This window comes from Salmo salar, chromosome ssa06 (genome assembly GCF_905237065.1).
Source record: "Salmo salar chromosome ssa06, Ssal_v3.1, whole genome shotgun sequence".
NCBI classification, from domain to species: Eukaryota; Metazoa; Chordata; class Actinopteri; order Salmoniformes; family Salmonidae; genus Salmo; species Salmo salar.
The window spans coordinates 41,710,028-41,734,755 of record NC_059447.1 but is presented as its reverse complement, the minus strand read 5'-3'; the positions used below and the strand labels follow the sequence as shown (position 1 = coordinate 41,734,755).

The window sequence follows — 24,728 nt, the reverse complement described above, 5'->3', positions numbered from 1 at the left end:
TGCGGTGGGGGCGGATGGATCCGCGTGGGAGACAGTGACAGCATGTAGGAGAAGGAAAGAAGAGAGAAACACTGACGAGGAGAACGGAGATAGCGAGAGTCAGAGCGAAAAACTCCTCAAATGGAATCTGTAATTAGTGGTCTATGAAGTGAAAGAGAGCTGGCCCAGGCCTATCCCAGGTGTCCATAACTTAGCACACTCAGTTTAAAGTGAGAGACCTACGTAGCGGTGGCCCACCAGTTCCCTGCCCCTCCCGTCAACATTGATGCATGTGACCATATGGACTTGCCAAGCTCATTGTCTAGGGGCGGGAAATCCCAATTATAGGCTACTTTTGTGAATTCACTCACTTTGCTGCATGGAAGAAGGCTATCTTTGTGCCACAGCTGTCAAAATCAGTTCAAGTGTGACCACCTCATTTGCTCTTTTAGAAACGTTTAGAACTCGATTATATCATACAAGCCTAAATGGTAAGAAAATAAATGTGATAAAGAGAGCGACTAATTAGTCCTAGTTTAAATATCCCATAGCAGCATAGTCATTACAGTAAGTGACGCACCAGCCTATAGGTGCGCAACAACCTGCGCATGTTTCTCGTACTTTTTGTTTGCGCTTTGAAGCCTTGGCAACCCAACTGGTGAGTGTATACTCCAAGCCTGGGTTGGATCAAAACAAGGTTTATCTTCAGTTACTGTTTACGGCTCTATTTGTTTTTTACCGACATATGAAACTCAATGGCATGGACAGATGATAATTACCCACAGTTTCAGCAGTGGAACCAGGACGCACAGAATGTGCAGATAATTCAACAGCCTGTAAGTGTAGCAAATAGGGATTTTTTTCAATAGCAAAAAAATACAGTTGACCTGTTTACTTGGCATATCAAAGAGACTGTAATTCTATGTGATATTTAACACCCACGCTCATTTACAGAGAAAGTTGGCTCTCTATATGCCATTGACTTCATTTGCAGCATCATTAAGGGAGGCATCTTTAGCTTCCAACAGCTGGGATTTGAGTATTGTTGTAATAGCTTGATGAGTCATATCTTCTTGATGCATATCTCCGGCTCACTGCCTTATAGTTTTAATTGGATGTTTTATCACACATTGCTACTGTTAACTATGTTGAGAGAGTGGGCTGATATTGCCTGCCTCTTAACAGTAGTTCATCCATGGCAGTATTAGATATGGGAGATAGATATTCTCCCTGGCTGTATGCCTCCAGTCAGCGAGCCTCATTAAAGTCTCATGTCTCCATCCCAGGCTTCCCAGCAGCCCACCACCATCCTACAGCAGCTCCCTGCTGCTGTGTCATCTCCCACTCCCTCCATCCGGCCAGGACACTTCAAGCAGGGTACGTATGGCAGGCAAGCTGTCAAGATAACTTTTCAGACAGAGCCCACGTCTCTCGGCTTCTCTGACATGGCTTTCTGCCTCCAACACATGCGTGCAATATTATAAAGTGTATTTTCTCACCTCACTCGTTCTGTGTGTGTGTGTGTGTGTGTGTGTGTGTGTGTGTGTGTGTGTGTGTGTGTGTGTGTGTGTGTGTGTGTGTGTGTGTGTGTGTGTGTGTGTGTGTGTGTGTGTGTGAAACTCTGAATGGCACTGCAGGTGCCAGCTGGGCCAGAGCTCAACCATCTATAATGGCGGTCATGCCTATGGCACTCCTTCTCCACCTCTAGCCTCATCATTGTCTGTCAGTTGGTCGCTCAGGCCAGGGCAGTGATTGTTTGCTCTGACTGACTGACCTTTCTGCTCTTCTTACTTTCAACTCACTTATATTGAGGCTTATTTCAGCATTGGCATTATTTCTGATATTATTCAATGAGTAGTTCGGATTCCTCTCATTTTGACAGAGTTGTATAATATAGTGTCGTTTTGCGAAATGTTGCATCAGGCTGTCGCCAGAGTAGCCTGACAAGCAGCCAGCGGGCAAAATCTGTATTTTCATATTGCTGGAAGGATGTTAGACAGAAATTGAGGAAGGGAGAGGATAGAACATTCAGGATGTCAGATTTGATTTAGATCTCGTGATTGGACACCATGCCGGTTGAAACGGGTTGATTGTCACTTAAAGGACAGCACAACAGGCATATAGAAGTTAGCATCCATGCAGGTGTAAGGTGTGTGTGTGTGTGTGTGTGTGTGTGTGTGTGTGTGTGTGTGTGTGTGTGTGTGTGTGTGTGTGTGTGTGTGTGTGTGTGTGTGTGTGTGTGTGTGTGTGTGTGTGTGTGTGTGTGTGTGTGTGTGTAATGTTGCTCTCTGCTATTCTCCAGACCTGGTGGAGCTGATGATGATCCAAAATGCTCAGATGCACCAGGTCATCATGAACAACATGACCATGTCAGCCCTCAGCTCATTTGGCCATTCCCAGCCCCAGCTCCACCCTCCGTCTACCTCTGAGGTATAGTCATTTGGCCATTCCCAGCTCCACCCTCCGTCTACCTCTGAGGTATAGTCATTTGGCCATTCCCAGCCCCAGCTCCACCCTCCGTCTACCTCTGAGGTATAGTCATTTGGCTATTCCCAGCCCCACTCTCCACCGCTGAGGTACATTTACTGTTAGTCACATGTGCCAACTTATCATCCAGCCTGTCCGTGTGCAGCACACTCATCTTACATTATTCATCTGAAAACATGTGTTTCAGTAGGTAGAGACATACCTAATCTGATATGACAATCTGGAAACGTAAACAGACCGAGGTCAGAGTGGCTCCTCACATTAGCTAATGCACCTAAAAGTTATTTTTGGAGTCTGTTTTGGGTCACACTGTTCCTTGTCAGTTTAGTGGTTGAGTTGAGGCTCCATAAGCAGTTGGTCGTCCAACCCATTGAAGTGGAGAGTGAGGATGTGCCCCAAATGGCACCCTATTCCCTATTTAGTGCACTATTTTCTTCTTATTCTTTTTTAATAGGGAATAGGGTGCCATTTGACACATGCTGTGTCTGAATGGGCTGTTTTTTATCCTCCCCTCCAGGCCAGCTGGCCCCCAGTGATTTTTACAGCTGAGTGGCGCATCTCAGTGCTAGAGGCGTCACTACAGACCCTGGTTTGATCAACCGGCCGTGATCGGGAGTCCCATAGGGCAGCACACAATTGGCTCAGTGTCGTCTGGGGTTAGGGGAGGGTTTGGCAGGGCTAGGACGTCATTATAAATAAGAATTTGTTCTTAACTGACTTGCCTAGTTAAATAAAGGTTAAATACTACAGGAGGAGGAGGAGGATTCAGAGGTGTACCACTACCATTACCAGCCTCCCCCGGCCTACCTGCCCTACCCAGCCTGGTTTCCTCCACCCCAGCCTCACCCTAGCCTGGTCTACCGCAACACCCCTGAACCCCTGGAGCTAGCACCCTCACCACACAGAGACACCACCAGGTGATTCACAACACAAGCCCATTCACAACACCTACCGTACCCACACTTACATAGATGGATGTTGTGACACAACGTGGGCCGGAGATAACAATGATACGCATGTGTGATGTCATCCAGAAGAGCGGTCCCACCTCCTCCCCCACCCAGCGCTACCAGGACCGTGGGTGCTGACGTCCCTCCAGCAACAGGTACACAACTGGAACCCTCTGTACATCTCCGCTGTATGTCTGTACAACACATATCGCAGCACTAGCGTTAACACACGGGTGTCCATAGCAGAACACCAGATAAAACATTGGGAGGGAGTTACCATAGAAATAGAATGACTCAATAATATGTGGTACTGTACATACAGAACATTGAGTGGGGGGATGGGAAGTCTCAAAGCCCTTATTGGGCATGTAAGGTGCTGCGTAAGTGTCTTCTAACATGTAGGATATAACCATGTATATCTTATTAAATTACTACTACTACTAATTCCTAATTCTACGGATCTAACATCCCAATTAGCACCCTCTGTTAGATGATGTGAGAGCTCTGTGATGCTGGTTGGTGGGGGATCATAATGATGCTGATGAGGGTGCTGACAGTGCTGCTGATTGCGATACTGTGGGTTATAACGAGGCTGATTATACTAAACACTTGTGAAGAATGTGTTCGTCAGATGCTTTCCATGTCTCTCTCTGCCTCTTGTGTGTAGATTACTATGACGCTACGGAGAGAAGACAGTGACAACAACAGCAGAAATCTACAGCTTCCATTCATCGTTAGCAAGATAGAGTCATTCTAAACGTGTCATAGTAAACAGAACTACATTTCAGAGGCACCGCAGTTTTGTTCTTGATTTAAATTTTTAGTCATTTAACTATTGATAATAGTTATTCATAATATCATGTTTCTGTATGTTGCAGAAATCGTATAATGCTCGCCATTGTTCTGTTTTTATTTACATATTTTAATGTGGGTCTTTTTTAGATTTGTTATTTCAAGTAAAGAAAAGGCCAAGATCATCATTGTTCGGCATTGTTCAATGTTTTTACGCTCACTTCCAGAATTGTACTGTGGCTCAGTTGGTAGAGCATGGCACGTCTAACACTAGGGTTGTGGGTTTGAATCCCGACACCACCCATACATAAAATGTATGACCGTAAGTTGCTTTGGATATATGTCTACTAAATGGCATATATTATCCAATATTATAGCCGTTTTTGGCCTTATTTCTACATGCATTACACAAAATATCCAGCAGGGAGCAGCAACTGGCCCATCTAGCGGAAATCGCTCAGTTTTGCCTCCAGTGCAAGATTCATGACAAATGTCAAGCTGCTCGTTTATGTTCATGTCTACCAGCATGTCTATCAGCATGTCACTTGTTATTTCAGTGAGTTTCTGACAAGTTCATATATACACTACATGACCAAAAGTATGTGGACATATGCTCGTCGAACATCTCATCCCAAAATGATGTGCATTAATATGGAATTGGTCCCCCCTTTGCTTCTATAACAGCCTCCACTCCTCTGGGAAGGCTTTCCACTGGATGTTGGAACATTGCTGCAGGAACTTGCTTCCATTCAGCCACAAGAGCAATAGTGAGGTCGGGCACTGATGTTGGGTGATTAGGCCTGGCTCGCAGTCGGCTTTCCAATTCATCCCAAAGGTGTTCAATGGGGTTGAGGTCAGGGCTCTGTGCAGGCCAGTCAACTTCTTCCACACCGATCTCGACAAACCATTTCTGTATTGACCTCGCTTTGTGCACGGGGGCATTGTCATGCTGAAACAGGAATGGCGGCGAGCTTTACACCACTCCAGCGGACGCTTGGCATTGTGTATGGTGATCTTATGCTTGTGTGCAGCTGCTCGGCCATGGAAACCCATTTCATGAAGCTCTCAACGAACAGTTCTTGTGCTGACGTTGCTTCCAGAGGCAGTTTGGAACTCAGTAGTGAGTGTTGCAACTGAGGACAGAGATTTCTACGCGCTACGCGCTTCAGCACTCAGTGGTCCCTTTCTGTGAGCTTGTGTAGCCTACCACTTTGCAGCTGAGCTGTGGCTGCTCCTAGATATTTCCACTTCACAATAACAGCACTTACAATTGACCGGGGTAGCTCTAGGAGCGGCTGACATTTGCGTATTGACTTGTTGGAAAGGTGGCATTCGACTGCCAATGTTTGTCTATGGAGATTGCATGGCTGTGTGCTTGATTTTATACAACTATCAGCAACAGGTGTGGCTGAAATAGCAGAATCCACAGATTTGAAGGGGTGTCCACATACTTCTGTATATTTAGTGTATGTCAAAAATATGCTTATTTTATTGCATATCTAAGCATATTCCTTGAGCTGTCTGTATCCTCCAGACTAGTTGTTATTTTTTAAAGAAACTAAATATGGTTCTCTGCATCTCTGCTAAAATCTGGTTATAAGATTGAAAGGAATGTGAATTATTCAGTACATTTTGTTATTGCTTGCTTTTCTAAAGTTTACCAATCTTACCAGCAGGCATGCCAGCTAAGATTGATAGCCTGAATTGACTTCTTGGTAGCTAATCAAGAGAAAGATTCCTAATCTCCCAATCTGGGCTAGCTAAAGCAAACTTCATAAAATTGCTAGGTGGCTAGTAGTATTACAGAGAAACAACAACAAAATGAACAACAATTATATATTTTTTAAACAGGACAAATCTGAGGGGGCCACTGTACCCCCTACGAGCATGACGACTTTGTGTGTGCATGCGTACGTGTGTGTACGTGTGTGTGCAGTGGGTGCGTACAGCCATGTATTAGTGAGTAGCAGTGGCGTGTATTCTTGGATGCCAAGGGAAGCCAGGCTTCCCCCCCAAAAATTAACAAGATAAATGATTTTGGAACCATGTCATACTCTTTTTGACCACACAGCATCAGATAGATGGGCTACACGTACTGAGACAGAGGGACGCTGTTTCGTTCACTCTGATGCTTTCTCCAGTGATATACATTCAGCCTCTTGCAAATTTATGAAACACAGAGAGAGATCTCTCTCTGATCTCTCTGTGTTTCATAAATTCGCAAGAGGCTGAATGGTTGTCGCTTGTAGCATTGAATGCAAGGGAAGCTAGCGAGTATTTGGCGTCCCTTGATATTTAAAAATGATAATAATAGCCAATCATCGCAGAGCAACAGAGACAACATTGACAGCACTAGCAAACATTTGTAAACCGTTGTAGGAGGAATCATGGACCAAGAACAGGAACTTTGGAACAAGGAGACAGAAAGGTAAGTTTCTGAGGAAGAATGGAGGCGGAGAAAGAGGACGAAGAGGTTGAAGAGAATGAGGAAAGCAGAGGTTGGATTTGAATCTGAGGAAGATGGAGATAAACATGGAGATGGGCTGTCGAAGAAGATTGGTGTCAAACAGAGTGAGCCGTGCGCCAGACAGAGTTCTGGAGGTTAAATGGAAGTGAATGAGGGCAAGTTAAGTGAGGTGGAAGGTGTGGTGACGAGCTCGGAACCCGAGCCTGGCATCAATGAATAAAGAAGAATCTGGTCCAGTAGGAGTGACATTTTTGGAGAAAGTGGACTCTTACCTTTTGCCGGATCCATTTGTGGTTACAGGGTGGGTGAGAAAGGAGTTGGGTGCAATTGAATCAGTGAAGGTAACCTGTAGTGGACTTGTGATATTTGTTTGTGTTTCTTCTGACCAGAGGGAGCAGGCACTCTGTGTCATGCAACTTGGGTAAAGATCAGTGCTGGGGATCGAAAGTGTCTGGTGCGAGAGAGGCAGGTTGAAGTGGCCAGAGTCAGAGCAGTGGAGGAGGTGTAGTATGCTGTGGCAGTGAAGAAAGTAGAGGAGGATGGGTGAAGGGTGAGGGAACCTGAGAGGATCCCAGTGAGTAGAAGATTTGTGCCAGCACAGAGGGATAGACCAACAAGTGATATATTCTTCGGTAAGGCTGGCTTCTTAGCGTTCATAGCTATGGTTATCAACTGTACCTCAGAAATAGAATGTAAATCACAGAAAATAGATGTTGTGGTAGCAGCTGCAGAGAAATTCTTGGGAAACGATATCTTACATCAGAAGAGTTACAGGGTGTATTAAGTGGGGGTGTCCCATCCTCTCAGGCTATTGGCATGGTGCAGGAGCAGACAGGGTCAAAGTAGTGGAATGGGGCAGTGGGTTTTTAATGAGTGTAGGTGGCAGCTGCAGAGAAGTACCTGGGTGTATGAGATTTTACTGCAGAAGAGTTATAAGATGTTCTGAGGTTTTAAATGTGTATGAAATAGTGGTATAAACAGTTGAAGTCGGAAGTTTACATACACCTTAGCCAAATGCATTTCAACTCAGTTTTTCACAATTCCTGACATTTAATCCTATTAAAAATTCCCTGTCTTAGGTCAGTTAGGATCAGCACTTTATTTTAAGAAAGTTAAATATCAGAATAATAGTAGAGATAATGATTTATTTCAGATTTTATTTCTTTCATCACATTCCCAGTGGGTCAGAAGTTTACATATACTCAATTAGTATTTGGTAGCGTTGCCTTTAAATTGTTTAACTTGGGTCAAACGTTTCAAGTAGCCTTCTACAAGCTTCCCACAATAAGTTGGGTGAATTTTGGCCTATTCCTCCTGACAGAGCTGGTGTAACTGAGTCAGGTTTGTAGGCCTCCTTGCTCGCACACGCTTTTTCAGCTCTGCCCACATATTTTCTATAGGATTGAGGTCAGGGCTTTGTGATGGCCACTCCAATACTTTGTTGTCCTTAAGCCATTTGGAAGTTTGCTTGGGGTCATTGTCCATTTGGAAGACCCATTTGCAACCAAGCTTTAACTTCCTGAGTGATGTCTTGAGATGTTGCTTCAATATATCCACAGAATTTTCCTCCCTCGTGATGCCATCTATTTTGTGAAGTGCACCAGACCCTCCTGCAGCAAAGCACCCCACAACATGATGCTGCCACCCCCGTGCTTCACGGTTGGGATACTGTTCTTCGGCTTGCAAGCCTCCCCCTTTTTCCTCCAAACATAACGATGGTCATTATGGCCAAACAGTTCTGTTTATGTTTCATCAGACCAGAGGACATTTCTCCAAAATGTACGATTTTGTCCCCATGTGCAGTTGCAAACCGTAGTCTGGCTTTTTTTATGGCGGTTTTGGAGCAGTGGCTTCTTCCTTGCTTAGCAACCTTTCAAGTTATGTCGATATAGGACTCGTTTTACTGTGGATATAGATACTTTTGTACCCGTTTCCTGCAGCATCTTCAGAAGGTCCTTTGCTGTTGTTCTGGGATTGATTTTCACTTTTCGCACCAAAGTACGTTCATCTTTAGGAGACAGAACTCGTCTCCTTCCTGAGCAGGATGTCACGACTTCTCTTAGGAGCAGGAAAGGAGTAGAGTCAAAATGCAGGAGACTGAGGTCCGGTAGGTCAAAAGTTTTATTTCCACCGTAGACAATAAGGTGTCCGAAAAAAGCACAGGGTGCGCATAACACCCAAAACAGGAGAATCGTTCGGAAACGTTTAACGCACGGGGCGCAGCCCGGCAAACACAGTACAGAACAGTAACACGCTTAATATAAAGCCAGCGCTAGCTAACACCTGTCCTCTAGCGACAGATAAACAATCCCGCACAAGAATCCCAACTAAAAATGCACACTAAATAACCCCCCACTAATTACAGACACAAAACAGGTGCGGGATAGACAGACAAAACCAAAAGACACAGAAACAACGATCGGTGGCAGCTAATAGGCCGGCGACGATGACCGCCGGGCGCCGCCCGACCGAGGAGGGGCGCCACCTTCGTTAGATACTGTGACAGTACCCCTCCCCTGACGCGCGGCTCCAGGTGGAATTCTTGTAGCATGGGTGGATCTAGAATGTCCGCCGCTGGGACCCAGCACCTCTCCTCCGGACCGTACCCCTCCCAGTCCACGAGGTACTGCAGGCCCCCTACCCGACGTCGGGAGTCCAGGATGGCTCGGACTGTGTATGCCGGGGCCCCCCCGATGTCCAGGGGGGGCGGGGGGACCTCCAGCACCTCATTGTCCTGCAGCGGGCCAGCTACCATGGCCTGAGGAGAAACACATGAAACGAGGGGTTAATGCGGTAATATGAAGGGAGTTGTAACCTGTAACACACCTCGTTTATCCTCCTCAGGACTTTGAACGGCCCCACAAACCGCGGACCCAGCTTCCGGCAGGGCAGGCAGGTTCCGGGTTGAGAGCCAGACTCTGTCCCCCGGGTTAAACACGGGGGCGTCACTGCGGTGGCGGTCAGCGCTCTCCTTGTGTCATTCACCAGCCCTCCTTAGGCACTCCTGGACACCATTCCAGGTCTCCTGAGAGCGCTTCACCCATGCCTCCACCGCAGGAGCCTCCGTCTGGCTCTGTTGCCATGGCACCAGGACCGGCTGATACCCCAATACCACCTGGAAGGGTGACAGGTTGGTAGAGGAGTGGCGCTGAGAGTTCTGGGCCATCTCGGCCCATGGCACGAACTGCGCCCACTCCCCTGGCCGGTCCCGGCAATACGACCGCAGGAACCTGCCCACATCCTGGTTAATGCGCTCTACCTGCCCATTACTCTCGGGGTGGAACCCCGAGGTCAAGCTGACCGAGACCCCAGCCTCTCCATCAACGATCTCCACACCCTGGACGTGACTGGGGACCCCGATCAGATACGATGTCCTCGGGCACCCCATAGTGCCGGAAGACATGGGTGAACAGGGCCTCCGCGGTCTGCAGGGCCGTAGGAAGACCGGGCAAAGGGAGCAGACGGCAGGACTTAGAGAACCTGTCCACAACGACCAGGATCGCCGTATTCCCCTGGGACGGTGGGAGATCCGTGAGGAAATCCACCGAGAGGTGAGACCAAGGCCGCTGTGGAACGGGGAGGGGCTGTAATTTCCCTCGAGGCAGGTGCCTAGGAGCCTTGCACTGAGCGCATACCGAACAGAAAGAGACATAACGCCGAACATCCTCAGCCAAGGTGGGCCACCAGTACCTTCCCTTCAGGCCCCGCACTGTCCGTTCCACCCCAGGATGACCCGAGGAGGGTAGAGTGTGGGACCATCAGATCAGGCGATCGCGAACACCAAGCGGAACGTATTTCAGGCCCACGGGACACTGCGGTGGAGTGGGTTCTGACCGACCCGCCCGCTCGATGTCCGCATCCACCTCCCATACCACCGGTGCCACCAGACAGGAGGCGGGAAGTATGGGAGTAGGATCGATGGTCCGCTCCTCGGTGTCGTAGAGACGCGACAGTGCGTCAGCCTTCCGGTTCCGGGAACCTGGAATGTACGAGAGGGTAAAGTGAAACCTCGTAAAAAACATGGCCCACCTTGCCTGACGGGGATTAAGCCTCCTCGCTGCCCGAAGATACTCCAGGTTACGGTGGTCGGTCCAGATGAGAAAAGGGTGACGTGCCCCCTCAAGGCAATGTCTCCACACCGTCAAAGCCCTGATCACGGCTAACAGCTCCCGGTCCCCCACATCATAGTTGCGCTCCGCCGGGCTCAGCTTCTTAGAAAAGAATGCACATGGAAGGAGCTTCGGAGGAATGCCCGAGCGCTGCGATAGCACAGCTCCTACCCCAGCCTCGGACGCGTCCACCTCCACTATGAATGGCAAAGAGGGGTCCGGATGCGCCAGGACAGGTGCGTTGGTGAACAGAACCTTCAGACGATGGAAGGCTCTGTCCGCCTCTGCTGACCATTGTAGCCGCACCGGCCCCCCCTTCATCAGTGAGGTAATGGGAGCCGCCACCTGGCCAAAACCCCGGATAAACCTCTGATAATAATTAGCGAACCCCAAGAACCGCTGCACCTCCTTCACAGTGGTTGGGGTTGGCCAATTACGCACAGCCGTCACGCGGTCACACTCCACCTCCACCCCCGAGGTGGAAATGCAATATCCTAGAAATGAGACGGCTCGTTTGGAGAACTCACATTTCTCAGCCTTGACGTATAGGTTATGCTCCAGCAGTCGCCCAAGCACTTTACGCACCAGGGACACATGCTCGGCGCGTGTGGCGGAGCAGATCAGGATGTCATCGATGTACACCACCACACCCTGCTCGAGCATGTCCCGAAGGACCTCGTCCACAAAGGATTGGAAGACAGCGGGAGCGTTCTTTAACCCATACGGCATGACGAGGTACTCATAATGGCCCGATGTGGTACTCGTCTCCATCCCGAATACGCACCAGGTTATACGTGCTCCTGAGATCTAATTTCGTGAAGAAGCGCGCCCCGTGAAATGACTCCACTGCCGTAGCAATGAGAGGTAGCGGGTAACTGAAACCCACTGTGATAGGAGTTAGACCTCTATAGTCAATGCACAGGCGCAGACCTCCCTCCTTCTTCACGAAAAAAAAGCTTGAGGAGACGGGGGACTTAGATGGCCGAATGTATCCCTGTCTCAAGGATTCAGTGACGTATGTATCCATAGCCACTGTCTCCTCCTGAGACAGAGGTTACACGTGACTCCTAGGAAGAACCGCGTCGGCCTGGAGGTTTATCGCACAATCCCCTCGTCGATGGGGGGGTAATAGAGTCGCCTTCGTCTTACTGAAGGCGATAGCCAAATCGGCATACTCTGAGGGAATGTGCACGGTGGAGACTTGGTCTGGACTCTCCACCGTAGTCGCACCGATGGAAACTCCTATGCACCTACCTGAGCACTCCCTCGACCACCCCATAAGAGCCCTCTGTCTCCACGAAATCTGAGGGTTGTGCGTGGCTAGCCAGGGGATTCCCAGTACCACCGGAAACACTGGGGAGTCAATGAGGAACAGGCTGATACGCTCCTCATGACACCCCCACGTCTGCATAACCAGTGGCACTGTGACCTCCCCTAATTGGCCTGACCCTAGCGGTCGACTATCTAGGGTGTGCACGGGGAAGGGGTGGTCCAGCTGAACCAGGGGAATCCCTAACCTCTTCGCTAACCCACGATCCATAAAACTCCCAGCTGCACCTGACTCGACTAGTGCCTTATACTGGAAGTGAGGGGAAAAATCAGGAAAACAAACGGAGGTGTACATGTGGTCGACAGGGGGCTCTGGGTGTGGCTGGTGCGGACTCACCTGGGGGGTCGAAGTAGTGCTCTGCCTGCCCTCCGAACTCCCGGGGGGACCTCTCCAGCACCGGTCCACAGTGTGTCCTCTGCGCCCAAGGCGGGTGTAGGAGAGACCCCCTCCTCCGGTCCTCCTCGACGCAGCCCCCCCTATCTCCATGGGCTGTGGAGCGGGAGGACTGGGAGGCGGAACGAACAGGCCCCGACTGGAACGTCCCCGGGCAGCCAGCAGGTTGTCCAGTCTAATGGACAAATCCACCAGTTGGTCTAGGGTGGAGGCGTTGTCCCTACAAGCCAGCTCCCGGCGGACGTCCTCGCGAAGGCTACACCTATAGTGGTCTATCAGGGCCCGCTCGTTCCACCCCGATCCAGCGGCGAGAGTCCGGAATTCCAAGGCGAAATCCTGAGCGCTCCTCGTCTCCTGTCTCAAATGGAATAGACACTCACCCGCCGCCTTGCCCTCCGGGGGATGATCGAAAACCGCCCGGAAGCGGCGGGTGAACTCAGGGTAGTCACACCGAGCCGAGTCTGGGCCCTCCCAGACCGCATTGGCCCATTCCAGGGCTCGACCCATGAGACAGGAGACGAGGACGCTCACCCTCTCTTCGTCGGAGGGGGGGGGCGGACGGTCGCCAGGTATAGTTCCAATTGGAGCAAGAACCCCTTGCACCCAGCGGCCGTCCCATCGAACTCCCGGGGAGGAGTAATCCGGATACCGCCGGCGCCCGCTTCAGTGGGTGTGGGTAGGGGCGCAGGGTGAGGGACCGGAGCTGGCCCAGCTGGGGAAGCACCTCTCTCCCAGTTCTCCAACCAGGTCAACACCTGGTACATGGCCGAGCCTAGGCGGTGGAGGAGGCTGGCGTGGTGAGAGACCTGCTCAGCCATGGATGGCGCTTCTGCTCCTGCTGACTCCATAATTGGTGCGGGATTCTGTCACGACTTCTCTTAGGAGCAGGAAAGGAGTAGAGTCAAAATGCAGGAGACTGAGGTCCGGTAGGTCAAAAGTTTTATTTCCACCGTAGACAATAAGGTGTCCGAAAAAAGCACAGGGTGCGCATAACACCCAAAACAGGAGAATCTTTCGGAAACGTTTAACGCACGGGGCGCAGCCCGGCAAACACAGTACAGAACAGTAACACGCTTAATATAAAGCCAGCGCTAGCTAACACCTGTCCTCTAGCGACAGATAAACAATCCCGCACAAGAATCCCAACTAAAAATGCACACTAAATAACCCCCCACTAATTACAGACACAAAACAGGTGCGGGATAGACAGACAAAACCAAAAGACACAGAAACAACGATCGGTGGCAGCTAATAGGCCGGCGACGACGACCGCCGGGCGCCGCCCGACCGAGGAGGGGCGCCACCTTCGTTAGATACTGTGACACAGGATGACGGCTGCGTGGTCCCATGGTGTTTATACTTGTGTACTATTATTTGTACAGATGAACATGGTACCTTCAGGCGTTTGGAAATTGATCTCAAGGATGAACCAGACTTGTGGAGGTCTACAATTTCTTTTCTGAGGTCTAGGCTGATTTCTTTAGATTTTCCCATGATGTCAAGCAAAGAGGCACAGAGTTTGAAGGTAGGCCTTGAAATACATCCACAGGTACACCTCCAATTGACTCAAATGATGTCAATTAGCCTATCAGAAGCGTCTAAAGCCATGACATTAATTTTCTGGAATTTTCCAAGCTGTTTAAAGGCACAGTCAACTTCTGACCCACTGGAATTGTGATATATAGTGAATGATAAGTGAAATAATCTGTCTGTAAACAATTGTTGGAAAATGTACTTGTGTCATGCACAAAGTAGATGTCCTAACTGACTTGCCAAAACTATAGTTTGTTAATTAACAAGAAATTTGTGGATTGGTTGAAAAACGAGTTTTAATGATTCCAACCTAAGTGTATGTAAACTTCCGACTTCAACTATTGGTGTAGGGTTGGTTGGTGGTGCAATTTTATCTTTTTTCCCCCTTCCTTTTTATTTTATTATCACAAATGGAATGTGATTGACACTACCGCACATTAGGTGGCAGCATGCACAAACAAAATGTGCAAATGCCATAATACCAAAGAAGAAGATGGTCCTGGCTCACCCCCCCAAAAAGTGTCAACGGAAGCCAGTTTGGATTTGGCTTCACACCAGTCACGTCACATCAGAAACCAAACGTCATTTGACAGAAAAAAAACGTATATTGTTGCATCTCGCTTTGTCGTTGTCCTCCGGTGGTTAGCTAGCTAACTAAAATTAGCCTTTCCTAAATTAGCCATGGATGAAGATAGGGATATGGACTTGTGGTTTTACTTAATTCTCCGTACTGGCCAATAATTATAAGGGCGATTCTGATCCAACCATAGATTCATACATTGTGCCCCTGGCCTGGGAGAATGGAAGTTCAACATGTAGCTAGATGTAAACTCAGCAAAAAAATACACATCCCTTTTTCAGGACCCTGTCTGTCAAAGATAATTCGTAAAAATCCAAATAACTTCACAGATCTTCATTGTAAAGGGTTTAACACTGTTTCCCATGCTTGTTCAATGAACCATGAACAATTAATGAACATGTATCTGTGGAACGGTCGTTAAGACACTAACAGCTTAAGGTCACAGTTATGAAAACTTAGGACACTAAAGAGGCCTTTCTACTGCCTCTGAAAAACACCAAAAGAACGATGCCCAGGGTCCCTGCTCACCAGCGTGGACATGCCTTACGCATGCTGCAAGGAGGCATGAGGACTGCAGATGTGGCCAGGGCAATAAATTGCAATGTCCATACTGTGAGACACCTAAGACAGCGCTACAGGGAGACAGGATGGACAGCTGATCGTCCTCGCAGTGGTAAACCACGTGTAACAACACCTGCGCAGGATCGGTACATCCGAACATCACACCTGCGGGACAGGTACAGGATGGCAACAACAACTGCCCTAGTTACAACAGGAACACACAATCCCTCCATCAGTGCTCAGACTGTCCGCAATAGGCTGAGAGAGGCTGGACTGAGGGCTTGTAGGCCTGTTGTAAGGCAGGTCCTCACCAGACATCACCGGCAACAACGTCGCCTGTGGGCACAAACCCACCATCGCTGGACCAGACAGGACTTGCAAAAAGTGCTCTTCACTGACGAGTCGCGGTTTTGTCTCACCAGGGGTGATGTTGAGATTCGCGTTTATCGTCGAAGGAATGAGCATTACACCGAGGCCTGTGCTCTGCGGGAACGATTTGGAGGTGGAGGGTCCGTCATGGTCTGGGGCAGTGTGTCACAGCATCATCGGACTGAGCTTGTTGTCATTGCAGGCAATCTCAATGCTGTGCGTTACAGGGAAGACATCCTCCTCCCTCATGTGGTACCCTTCCTGCAGGCTCATCCTGACATGACCCTCCAGCATGACAATGCCACCAGCCATACTGCTCGTTCTATGTGTGATTTCCTGCAAGACAGGAATGTCAGTGTTCTGCCATGGCCAGCGAAGAGCCCTGATCTCAATCCCATTGAGCACATCTGGGACCTGTTGGATTGGAGGGTGAGGGCTAGGGCCATTCCCCCCAGAAATGTCCGGGAACTTGCAGGTGCCTTGGTGGAAGAGTAGGGTAACATCTCACAGCAAGAACGGGCAAATCTGGTGCAGTCCATGAGGAGGAGATGCATTGCAGTACTTAATGCAGCTGGTAGCCACACCAGATACTGACTGTTACTTTTGATTTTGACCCTGCCTTTGTTCAGGGACACATTATTCCATTTCTGTTAGTCACATGTCTGTGGAACTTGTTCAGTTTATGTCTCAGTTGATGAATCTTGTTATGTTCATACAAATATGTACACATATTAAGTTTGCTGAAAACAAACGCAGTTGACCGTGAGAGGACGTATCTTTTTTTGCTGAGTTTAGTATGCTAATGTTAACTAGATGGCCTGGCGCATCGTTGTCTATGAAAGTAAGTTAGGCTAGCAAGCAAACATTTTAGACAGGTAGTCTAGGACAATAAAAACTAAAAGTGTGTACTGTATGACAGTCAGACTGTTTAGGCAACATGAAAGAGGAGGATGGCATTGATGTTTCTCTACAAGTAGGGTCAGTCAACATGTTCTTTCTTCTTCCATGCACACGCAGAAATCAGAGCCACTGACAGCCACATCATATCACTTATGTTGATTGAACTAAATAGTTTTTTTTAGTTGTCTAAGCATAGGTGATTAGAAGATGAAGTTGAAATGGTGCTACAACAGTGGAGGCAGCTCCTGTTTATTTTATTTAACCTTTATTTAACTAGGCAAGTCAGTTAAGAACAAATTCTTATTTTCAATGACGGCCTCGGAACAGTGGGTTAACTGCCTTGTTCAGGGGCAGCACGACAGATTTTTACCTTGTCAGCTCAGGGATTTGATCTTGCAACCTTTCGGTTACTAGTCCAACACTCTAACCACTAGGCTACCTGCTGCCCTGTTTTTATCTCTATTGTTATAAATCAATAGCTGTTTAGTAGTCTGAAAATGTTGGGAAAACCCTGAAGACTAGAAAACAGCAACTATGGAAACTCAAAAATTGGGAAAAAACGTTGGTAGGACTTGACTGGACAAGACGAACTGGCAACAGACAAACAGAAAACGCAGTAAATACACAGGAGATATTAGGGACAAATGGGATACACCTGGTGAGAGGGGTGGAGACAGGTGAAGTAGATCAGGGTGTGACATAAGTGCTTTTAAGAGCCTATTGCTAGATTACAAGAGAATTGAACACTTATGTTTTAACAGGCGTTCACAGTGACTCTGCATTCTACCCTACTTCACTACAGTATGCCCCCCCATGACCCCCTGAGGGTTTCAATGTACTGTGATGAGTACATATGGGGGTTAGAAGGCAGGAGATCAAAAGCAAATTGACTCCATGAACCCTGAAGGTGATGAAGAATACAACCAAATCTGGGGTCAGTCTTGAAATGGGAGACAATACAGCACATACCAGTAATTCACAAAATGGAAGGATGGATCAATTCAATCAAGATGGAGTTACACAATATTAATATCTGTGCTAGAATGCATGTACAGTTATTGGATGGAGTAGGAGAAATTGGATGAGGGCTATCTGATGGACTGAGACTTGGGGGAGTCCGTGTTGTGTTGAGATTTTCCACATGAACTTCACTCTCCATGTCAACTGACATTCCTTGGCTACTGGAGGGGAGTTTCATGACTTGGCAGCATCTATGGTGGATTCTGTCTCGGCCTGTTTGGGGTGTGGCTGTGGCAGATAGGCTTTAGGGGGGTGTTAGATGGGGGTAATATTCTAGATAGGGGGGAAAGGAAGCAGACCAGATGACCCAAAGATCTGATAAAACAGTGAGGGATTAAGAGCTCAGAGGAGAACAGGCAGATACGGCTGTCTCTCTGGCTCTGTCTCTCTAGTGATAGCAATGTTTACCCTGCTAATAATACCGAGACCTCTACACAGAGCCATACTAGACACCATAACAGAGAGACAAGGGGTGGGCAGATAAAATGATAGAGAGAGGGAGAGATGGAGAGAAAGACCGAAGGAAAGGGAAGTGGGAGAAAATGAACATTCCCAGTTGGAGAAACTGAGTTGGAAGGAAAAAGTAAACATGAAGGGACAGGAGAGAGAAAGTAGTAGAGAGGTTACAGTATGTGGGTCGAGACTGGAACAGTGTGTCCTGGGCAGAGAGCCGATGGAGATATTAGCCTACTGGGGAAAAAGCAATAAACAGAGAAAAACAGAAATACCTATATAAGTATTCAGACCCTTTGCTAAGAGACTCGAAATTGATCTCAGGTGCATCCTGTTTCCATTGATCATCCTTGAGATGTTTCTACAACTTGATTGGAGTACACCTGTAGTAAATTCCATTGATTGGACATGATTTGTAAAGGCATACACCTGTCTATATAAGGTCCCACAGTTGACAGTGCATGTCAGAGTAAAAACCAAGCCGTGAGGTTGAAGGAATTGTCCGTAAAGCTCCGAGACAGGATTATGTCGAGTCACAGATCTGGGGAATGGTACCAAAAAGTTTCTGCAGCATTAAAGGTCCCCAATAAAACAGTGGCCTCCATCATTCTTTAATGGAAGAAGTTTAGAGCCACCTAGAGCTGGCCACCTGGCCAAACTCAGCAATCAGGGGAAAAGGGCCTTGGTCAGGTGGAGTGACCAAGAACCCGATGGTCTCTCTGACAGAGCTTCAGAGTTCCTCTCTGGAGATGGGAGAACCTTCCAGAAGGACAACCATCTCTGCAGCACTCCACCAATTTGGCCTTTATTGTAGAGTGGCCAGACCGAAGCCACTCCTCAGTAAAAGGCACATGACAGCACTCTTGGAGTTTGCCAAAAGGTATCTAAAGGACTCTCAGACCATGAGAAACAAGATTCTCCAGTCTGATGAAACCAAGATTGAACTGTTTGGCCTGAATGCCAAGCGTCACGTCTGGAGGAAACCTGGCACCATCCCTATGGTGAAGCATGGTGGTGGCAGCATCATGCTGTGGGGATGTTTTTCAGCGGCAGGGACTGGGAGACTAGTCAGGATCGAGGAAAAGATAAACAGAGCAAAGTACAGAGCGATTGTTGATGAAAACCTGCTCCAGAGCTCTCAGGACCTCAGACTGGGGTGAAGGTTCACCTTCCAACAGTAGAATGACTCTAAGCACACAGCCAAGACAATGCAGGAATGACTTTGGGACAAGTCTCTGAATGCAGGTGTGCTAAGCTTGTAACATCATACCCAAGAAGACTTGAAGGCTGTAATCGCTGCCAAAGGTGCTTCAACAAAGTACTGAGTAAAGGGTCTTAATACTTATGTAAATGTGATATTTCTGTTTTCATTTATTTTTGTTATGACTTTGCAAAAAATTCTAAAAACCTGTTTTTGCTTTTTCATTATGGGGTATTGTGTGTAGATTGATGGGGGGGGCGAACAATTTTATACATTTTGTTATGAGGCTGTAACGTAACAAAATGTGGAAAACGTCAGGAGGTCTGAATACATTCCAAATGCACTGTATAAACAAGAATTCAGTACAGATGTCCAGCTCAGTCAGTTTACAAGTTTTACGTTTCCATCCTTATGGTAAGATGTTAGGCACTAATTGTATCACCCTGTTGCAGGGGAACTTTCAGGAAATGTAAAACTTGTAGTGTATTTGAAGTTTGAGAAATCTTCTGAAGTATGTAATTTCCACTTTGAAATTTCAGACTTGATTTTCAATACAAAAAAATAAATAAGCCCCTACAAAAATGTCCATTAATTATAATCCACATAATAATTCACATTTCTTGTTACTGCAGGACTATTTTCCTGCTGTAGCAAACTTGCTCAAATTAAGATCCTACATCTGTACTCTCCTTAGTCCAGAGCTTGACCATATTTCTTCTACCTCGCTAATAAAGCTGTATGTTGAAGTGTCTAACCCAGTTCAGCTGTTGCTGCCTGAACAGAAGCCTGTAGGTGCAAGGTCATGAGTTAGCCATGTTGTTTACAGCTGATAATCAGTCAGGCGTAGATTAATCTATCATCACCACTCCCCATTTACTCTGTGTGTTTGTGTGTGTGTGTGTGTGTGTGTGTGTGTGTGTGTGTGTGTGTGTGTGTGTGTGTGTGTGTGTGTGTGTGTGTGTGTGTGTGTGTGTGTGTGTGTGTGTGTGGTCTTTGTGATAGTTGTATTCAACTTTTTTTATTATGACGGGTCAACAGGTTAACACAGAAAAAAAGTGAAAAGCACTTCAGATTTTATTATACAAAAATATAAACCCAACACATGAAAACAGATAGGCTCAACTTATCCCACTCTCCCCTAAGGGGTTAGTTGTTTTTAGGAAACCATACACAAAATTAATAATTTGACAAAATATTTAGGAAGAGGTCATAATTTTATGGAGTCTGTGAAAAATTGTTCTATACATAATTTGGGGTCTCTATAAGCTTCAATATGAGGTCCTAAACCTAGCATGAAAGTGCATCCTTGTAGCTGTGTGGGCTGATTTAGTCAAAATGTTTGCCTTGGGGTAAGTTGAGCCAATGGCAGTGGGGTAAATGGTTGAGCCAATGGCAAGTGTTAAAATATGCTTCAAATTATTACAAGACTACAAAGTGATTGTGATGGTGTTGAATTGTGTTTGGGAAACAGGTAGTGGTAATATTTCATTCAGTACAGAAATTTGTAGACGGCTTAACTTACTCAACTAAGTTGTGCCAAGAGACCCCTTTTTTATGGACCAGCTATGCTTTCAAAACTACAATGTTTACATGAATTCTGTTTATTTCCAGGGATACACAACATCCTGAAATACATGTAGACATCTTTGTTAGAAAGAACACTATATTTCCCTTGACAGAGTGATTCTGAATGTAAGAAATGGCTCAACTTACCCCACTTTCCTCTACAACAGTAGAGACTCAAATCATTCTGTATGATCTGTTCACTAACTCTACCAGATACATCAGATGTCAACATTAACACACAGCTAGGTCGGCAGATCAGCTCAAACACTGTCAAATGACATGTTGTTTAAATATATACGATAAGTCTTGATCATACAGGTAGTCAGTCTATGTCAATGACTAGAGTCATGATCCGGGACCATCCAGACATGTCGGCACACACAAACCTCCCACTGGGCACACACTGGTTGAATCAACGTTGTTTCCACATCATTTCAATGAAATGACATTGAACCAACGTGGAATAGATGTTGAGTTGACGTCTGTGCCCAGGGCCCTCCTTTGTCTGGGTTCCCAGCGTGGGATCGTGCTGTACCGTTCTGTCCTCTCACCCAGGATTAGAGTGTGTCAAGAACTTCTGAAGGTCTTGAGGCTCACCAGCTCTCCCTTCTTACAAAAGAAGAGGGATGAATGCCAAGGTAGGTTGAGCCCACCCCTCCCTCCGTGCCCACCCCTCCCTCCGTGCCCACTTTCTTGTTCATTTCCTCTCCACAGTTCCAATTCTCTTCTTTTCTCTGTCACTTTTGAAGCATCTTTGATATCTTCATATTTCCCTTCCCTCACCTCCCTCATCTGTGCATGGTCATTCCACATAAATACATCAAGAAATACATCCTCATACGCACATTGGTTGAGCATATTAAACGTCCTGCTGTCTCAATACTGTGTGGTGTCATTGCCATAATATGATAAGTAGGGTAGAATGTACCATTGCAAACAATGCGGTCAGAATGCCATACTACGCTGTGTGGCTTATCCACAGCTGGCTTTAGCCAGGCAGGGGGGAAAGGGCAGTTCATTCAGTGTGCAGACGTGACAAGGACAGTCTGGTCTTTTCCAGTCAACAGGGAGATTAGTTGATGGCACAGCTGAAAGAACGGAGCATTTGTCTGCCTTTCTGTCAATCAAAAGATGCCATCAGATCTCTAAGCAAATAATGCCTTTTATAACAAACGGTATGACATTGGACTTGTCCCTAGTATACATGTAATACTTAATGAAACAGGAAAGGTATACACTGTGTGACGGCTCTACTAGGGAATAGGGATGGAATAAATGTCACTAGGAATAAATCTATATACATCCCTCCATGCTGTTATCTGATGGGCTGAGCCCCAAACTTAACCTTTCTCTCTAACATCCATTATTCCTCTCCTTCCTCTCCTCTTCCTTCACCCTCTCTGGACCTCTTGTGACATGGAGCGGCCCAGTGCTTTGGGTGCCTTGGCGAACTCCATCCTGAGTGGCTTGGCGGGGGGCAGGTCCTGTGTGATCTCGACCACGGCCCTCTTGCCAGGGCAGGCACCGTCGGGGATGGGGAAGGGACGGAGGTCCTCCTGGGTGTGTGGTGCTCCGCGACCCAGCCGGATGCCCAGCTGTGCAGGGGTGAAGATGGGCAGGGGCAGGGTGTTCCTCTTGGGCAGGAGCTGGTGCTCCCTCACTCCCCTCTCCACGGTGCCCACTCTGTACACCCCCGAGGGACAGGCCTGGGCCAGAGAGCGAGCCTCCCACTGACGAGTGTAGGTCTCCCTACGAGAGTCATCGTTCATGTTCATCGTCTGCCTGTGGAGAGATGAGACCGACACAGTTAGGAATGAACAGTTGGACATTGCTCAGGGATTTTCAAACTCTAATCTCTCTCAGTATCAAGCTGAGAATCCTACCAGCGAAATGAAAATCATTACATTTTACAGTCAGCTGGCAGTTATTATAACTAAAATAAATTATACAGTAGGCTAGTCTTGAGTATGATGACTCACAGGGTAATATAGGAGAACGTCTTGCTTTATTGTTATCGAAGATTTTATATAAGAAGAAATGACTTAATGTTGTTCAATATCTTACATCTACCAGAAGTAATTAATACAGTTTGTCCAAAGGCTGGGACTCACCTGTCCATGGCCCGGGTCTTCATGTTAACACTGTTCCAGTCGGCTTTGTAGCTCTCCCTCTGAGCCTGATTCTCTTCATGTACACTGCAGGCCAGCTCAGCCCCCACCACGGCCCCAGCACGCTTCTCAACAACGGTACACACCTGCATTATCACGGTTCTGTGTGGGTGAAGTTCTGTCCTTATATTGGTTTTATCACCTCTGTTAGTTTCTAGGACTCTATCTGCCTGTCTTGGTATCTCTGCGTTCGGTGTTCTTCTCTCTGGACTATCTGTCTGTCTGTAGTTGCTAGCCAAGGTAATCTGTGATGGTTCCGGTAGCTCTGTCCTCTCTCTTGCCTCTGTGGTGATGGTGATGGTCTGGTGGTCTCTGCTGTCTGTGTCTGGGACCATGCCCGTCTGTGTCTTTTATAGAAGCCCTGCTGCTATTTCTAAGCCATGTTGTCACTCCACAGCTAGTGTGTGCCGACACCTGACACCAAGAGCGGCCCGTCCCTGACTTTGTCCCGGGAGTTAGAACTGACAGACTTAGGGCAGCTGTTGAGAAAGAGAGAGGGAGGTGGCTGGGGGAGAGAGGAAGAGAGAGAGAGAGAGAGAGAGAGGGAGGTGGCTGGGGGAGAGAGAAAGAGAGTGCGGTAAAGAAATGGGAGTGGGTGGGTTACCGGTAAATGTACTCAGAATCCCCTGATACCCAAATTATACCCCCAATCCCCTCTATAATCACCCCGACCTAACATGCCAAATTGAGGGGCATCCGTTTATCAAACGAAGTGGAAAGTTTCCCTCTTAAGAGCACTATCAGACCCAGTGTTCAGAGACATGTAAACACACACGAGCACACAGGGAGGGGGGGCTTCTGAGAGCTGGCATCTGAATAGAGTTTAGGCCTTGATGTACATATAGCAACCGGTGGCAGAACACTAATGTGGAAAGAGATCAGCCCATGCTAATAATGCTGGGTGATGAGGGGAAACTCTATTGCCCCAAAAGAGAATACATAGATTGAGCATACAAAACATTAAGAAGTCTTTCCATGACATAGACTGACCAGGTGAATCCAGATGAAAGCTATGATCCCTTATTGATGTCACCTGTTAAATCACTTCGATCAGTGTAGATGAAGGGGAGGAGGCAGGTTAAAGAAGGATGTTTAAACCTTGATACAATTGAGACATGGATTGTGTACGTGGCATTCGAAAGGTGAATGGGCAAGACAAAAAATGTAAGTACCGTTGAACAGGATATGGTAGTAGGTGCCAGGCGCACCGGTTTGTGTCAAGAACTGCAACACTGCTTAGTTTTTCAAGGTCAACAGTTTACCGTGTGTATCAAGAATGGTACACCACCCAAAGGACATCCAGCCAACTGTGGGAAGCATTGGAGTCAACATGGGCCAGCATCCCTGTGGAACGCTTTCGACACCTTGTAGAGTCAATGCCCGGATTAATTGAGGCTGTTCTGAAGGCATAAGGTAACTCAATATTATAAAAGTGTTCCTAATGTTTGGTATACTCAGTGTACATGTACATATACTGTACATAAACATACATACAGATTTTGAAACTGACAGTTATCTTGGTAGCTAGCAGTGTGAAACTGACAGTTATCTTGGTAGCTAGCAGTGTGAAATTGACAGTTATCTTGGTAGCTAGCAGTGTGAAACTAACAGTTATCTTGGTAGTTAGCAGTGTGAAACTGACAGTTATCTTGGTAGCTAGCAGTGTGAAACTGACAGTTATCTTGGTAGCTAGCAGTGTGAAACTAACAGTTATCTTGGTAGCTAGCAGTGTGAAACTGACAGTTATCTTGGTAGCTAGCAGTGTGAAACTAACAATTATTTTGGTAGTTAGCAGTGCGAGCTATCCCTGTGGCTCAGTTGGTAGAGCATGGTGTGTGCAAAGCCAGGGTTGTGGGTTTGATTCCCACAG

The 24,728-nt window shown here is 47.3% G+C and overlaps 2 protein-coding genes across 2 annotated transcripts; one reads left to right on the top strand and one right to left on the bottom strand.

Annotated features, from left to right (window-relative positions):
• Nucleotides 1-619: 619 nt before the first annotated feature.
• Nucleotides 620-4,203, top strand: LOC106607267 (proline-rich protein 29). The gene is made up of 6 exons (XM_045719507.1): nt 620-815; nt 1,266-1,356; nt 2,282-2,409; nt 3,223-3,383; nt 3,501-3,571; nt 4,084-4,203. The coding sequence occupies exons 1-6, from the start codon at nt 735-737 to the stop codon at nt 4,113-4,115; spliced, it is 564 nt and encodes a 187-aa protein (XP_045575463.1). The 5' UTR covers nt 620-734; the 3' UTR covers nt 4,116-4,203.
• Nucleotides 4,204-20,180: 15,977 nt separating this feature from the next.
• LOC106607269 (telethonin) lies at nt 20,181-23,203 on the bottom strand. The gene is made up of 2 exons (XM_014204066.2): nt 22,802-23,203; nt 20,181-22,472 (listed from the first exon to the last, which is right to left on the bottom strand). Exons 1-2 carry the CDS (start codon nt 23,191-23,193, stop codon nt 22,082-22,084), a joined length of 783 nt encoding a protein of 260 aa, XP_014059541.1. The 5' UTR covers nt 23,194-23,203; the 3' UTR covers nt 20,181-22,081.
• Between the last annotated feature and the right edge of the window lie 1,525 nt (nt 23,204-24,728).

Bases quoted from the DNA above. Each gene is read 5' to 3' on its own strand.
- LOC106607267 (XM_045719507.1), top strand. From the start codon at position 735: ATGGCATGGACAGATGATAATTACCCACAGTTTCAGCAGTGGAACCAG. The intron at 816-1,265 runs GTAAGTGTAGCA...TCTCCATCCCAG, and splicing joins TGCAGATAATTCAACAGCCT to GCTTCCCAGCAGCCCACCAC. The intron at 1,357-2,281 runs GTACGTATGGCA...GCTATTCTCCAG, and splicing joins GCCAGGACACTTCAAGCAGG to ACCTGGTGGAGCTGATGATG.
- LOC106607269 (XM_014204066.2), bottom strand. From the start codon at position 23,193: ATGGTCCCAGACACAGACAGCAGAGACCACCAGACCATCACCATCACC. The intron at 22,473-22,801 runs GTGAGTCCCAGC...ATCTCTCCACAG, and splicing joins AAGACCCGGGCCATGGACAG to GCAGACGATGAACATGAACG.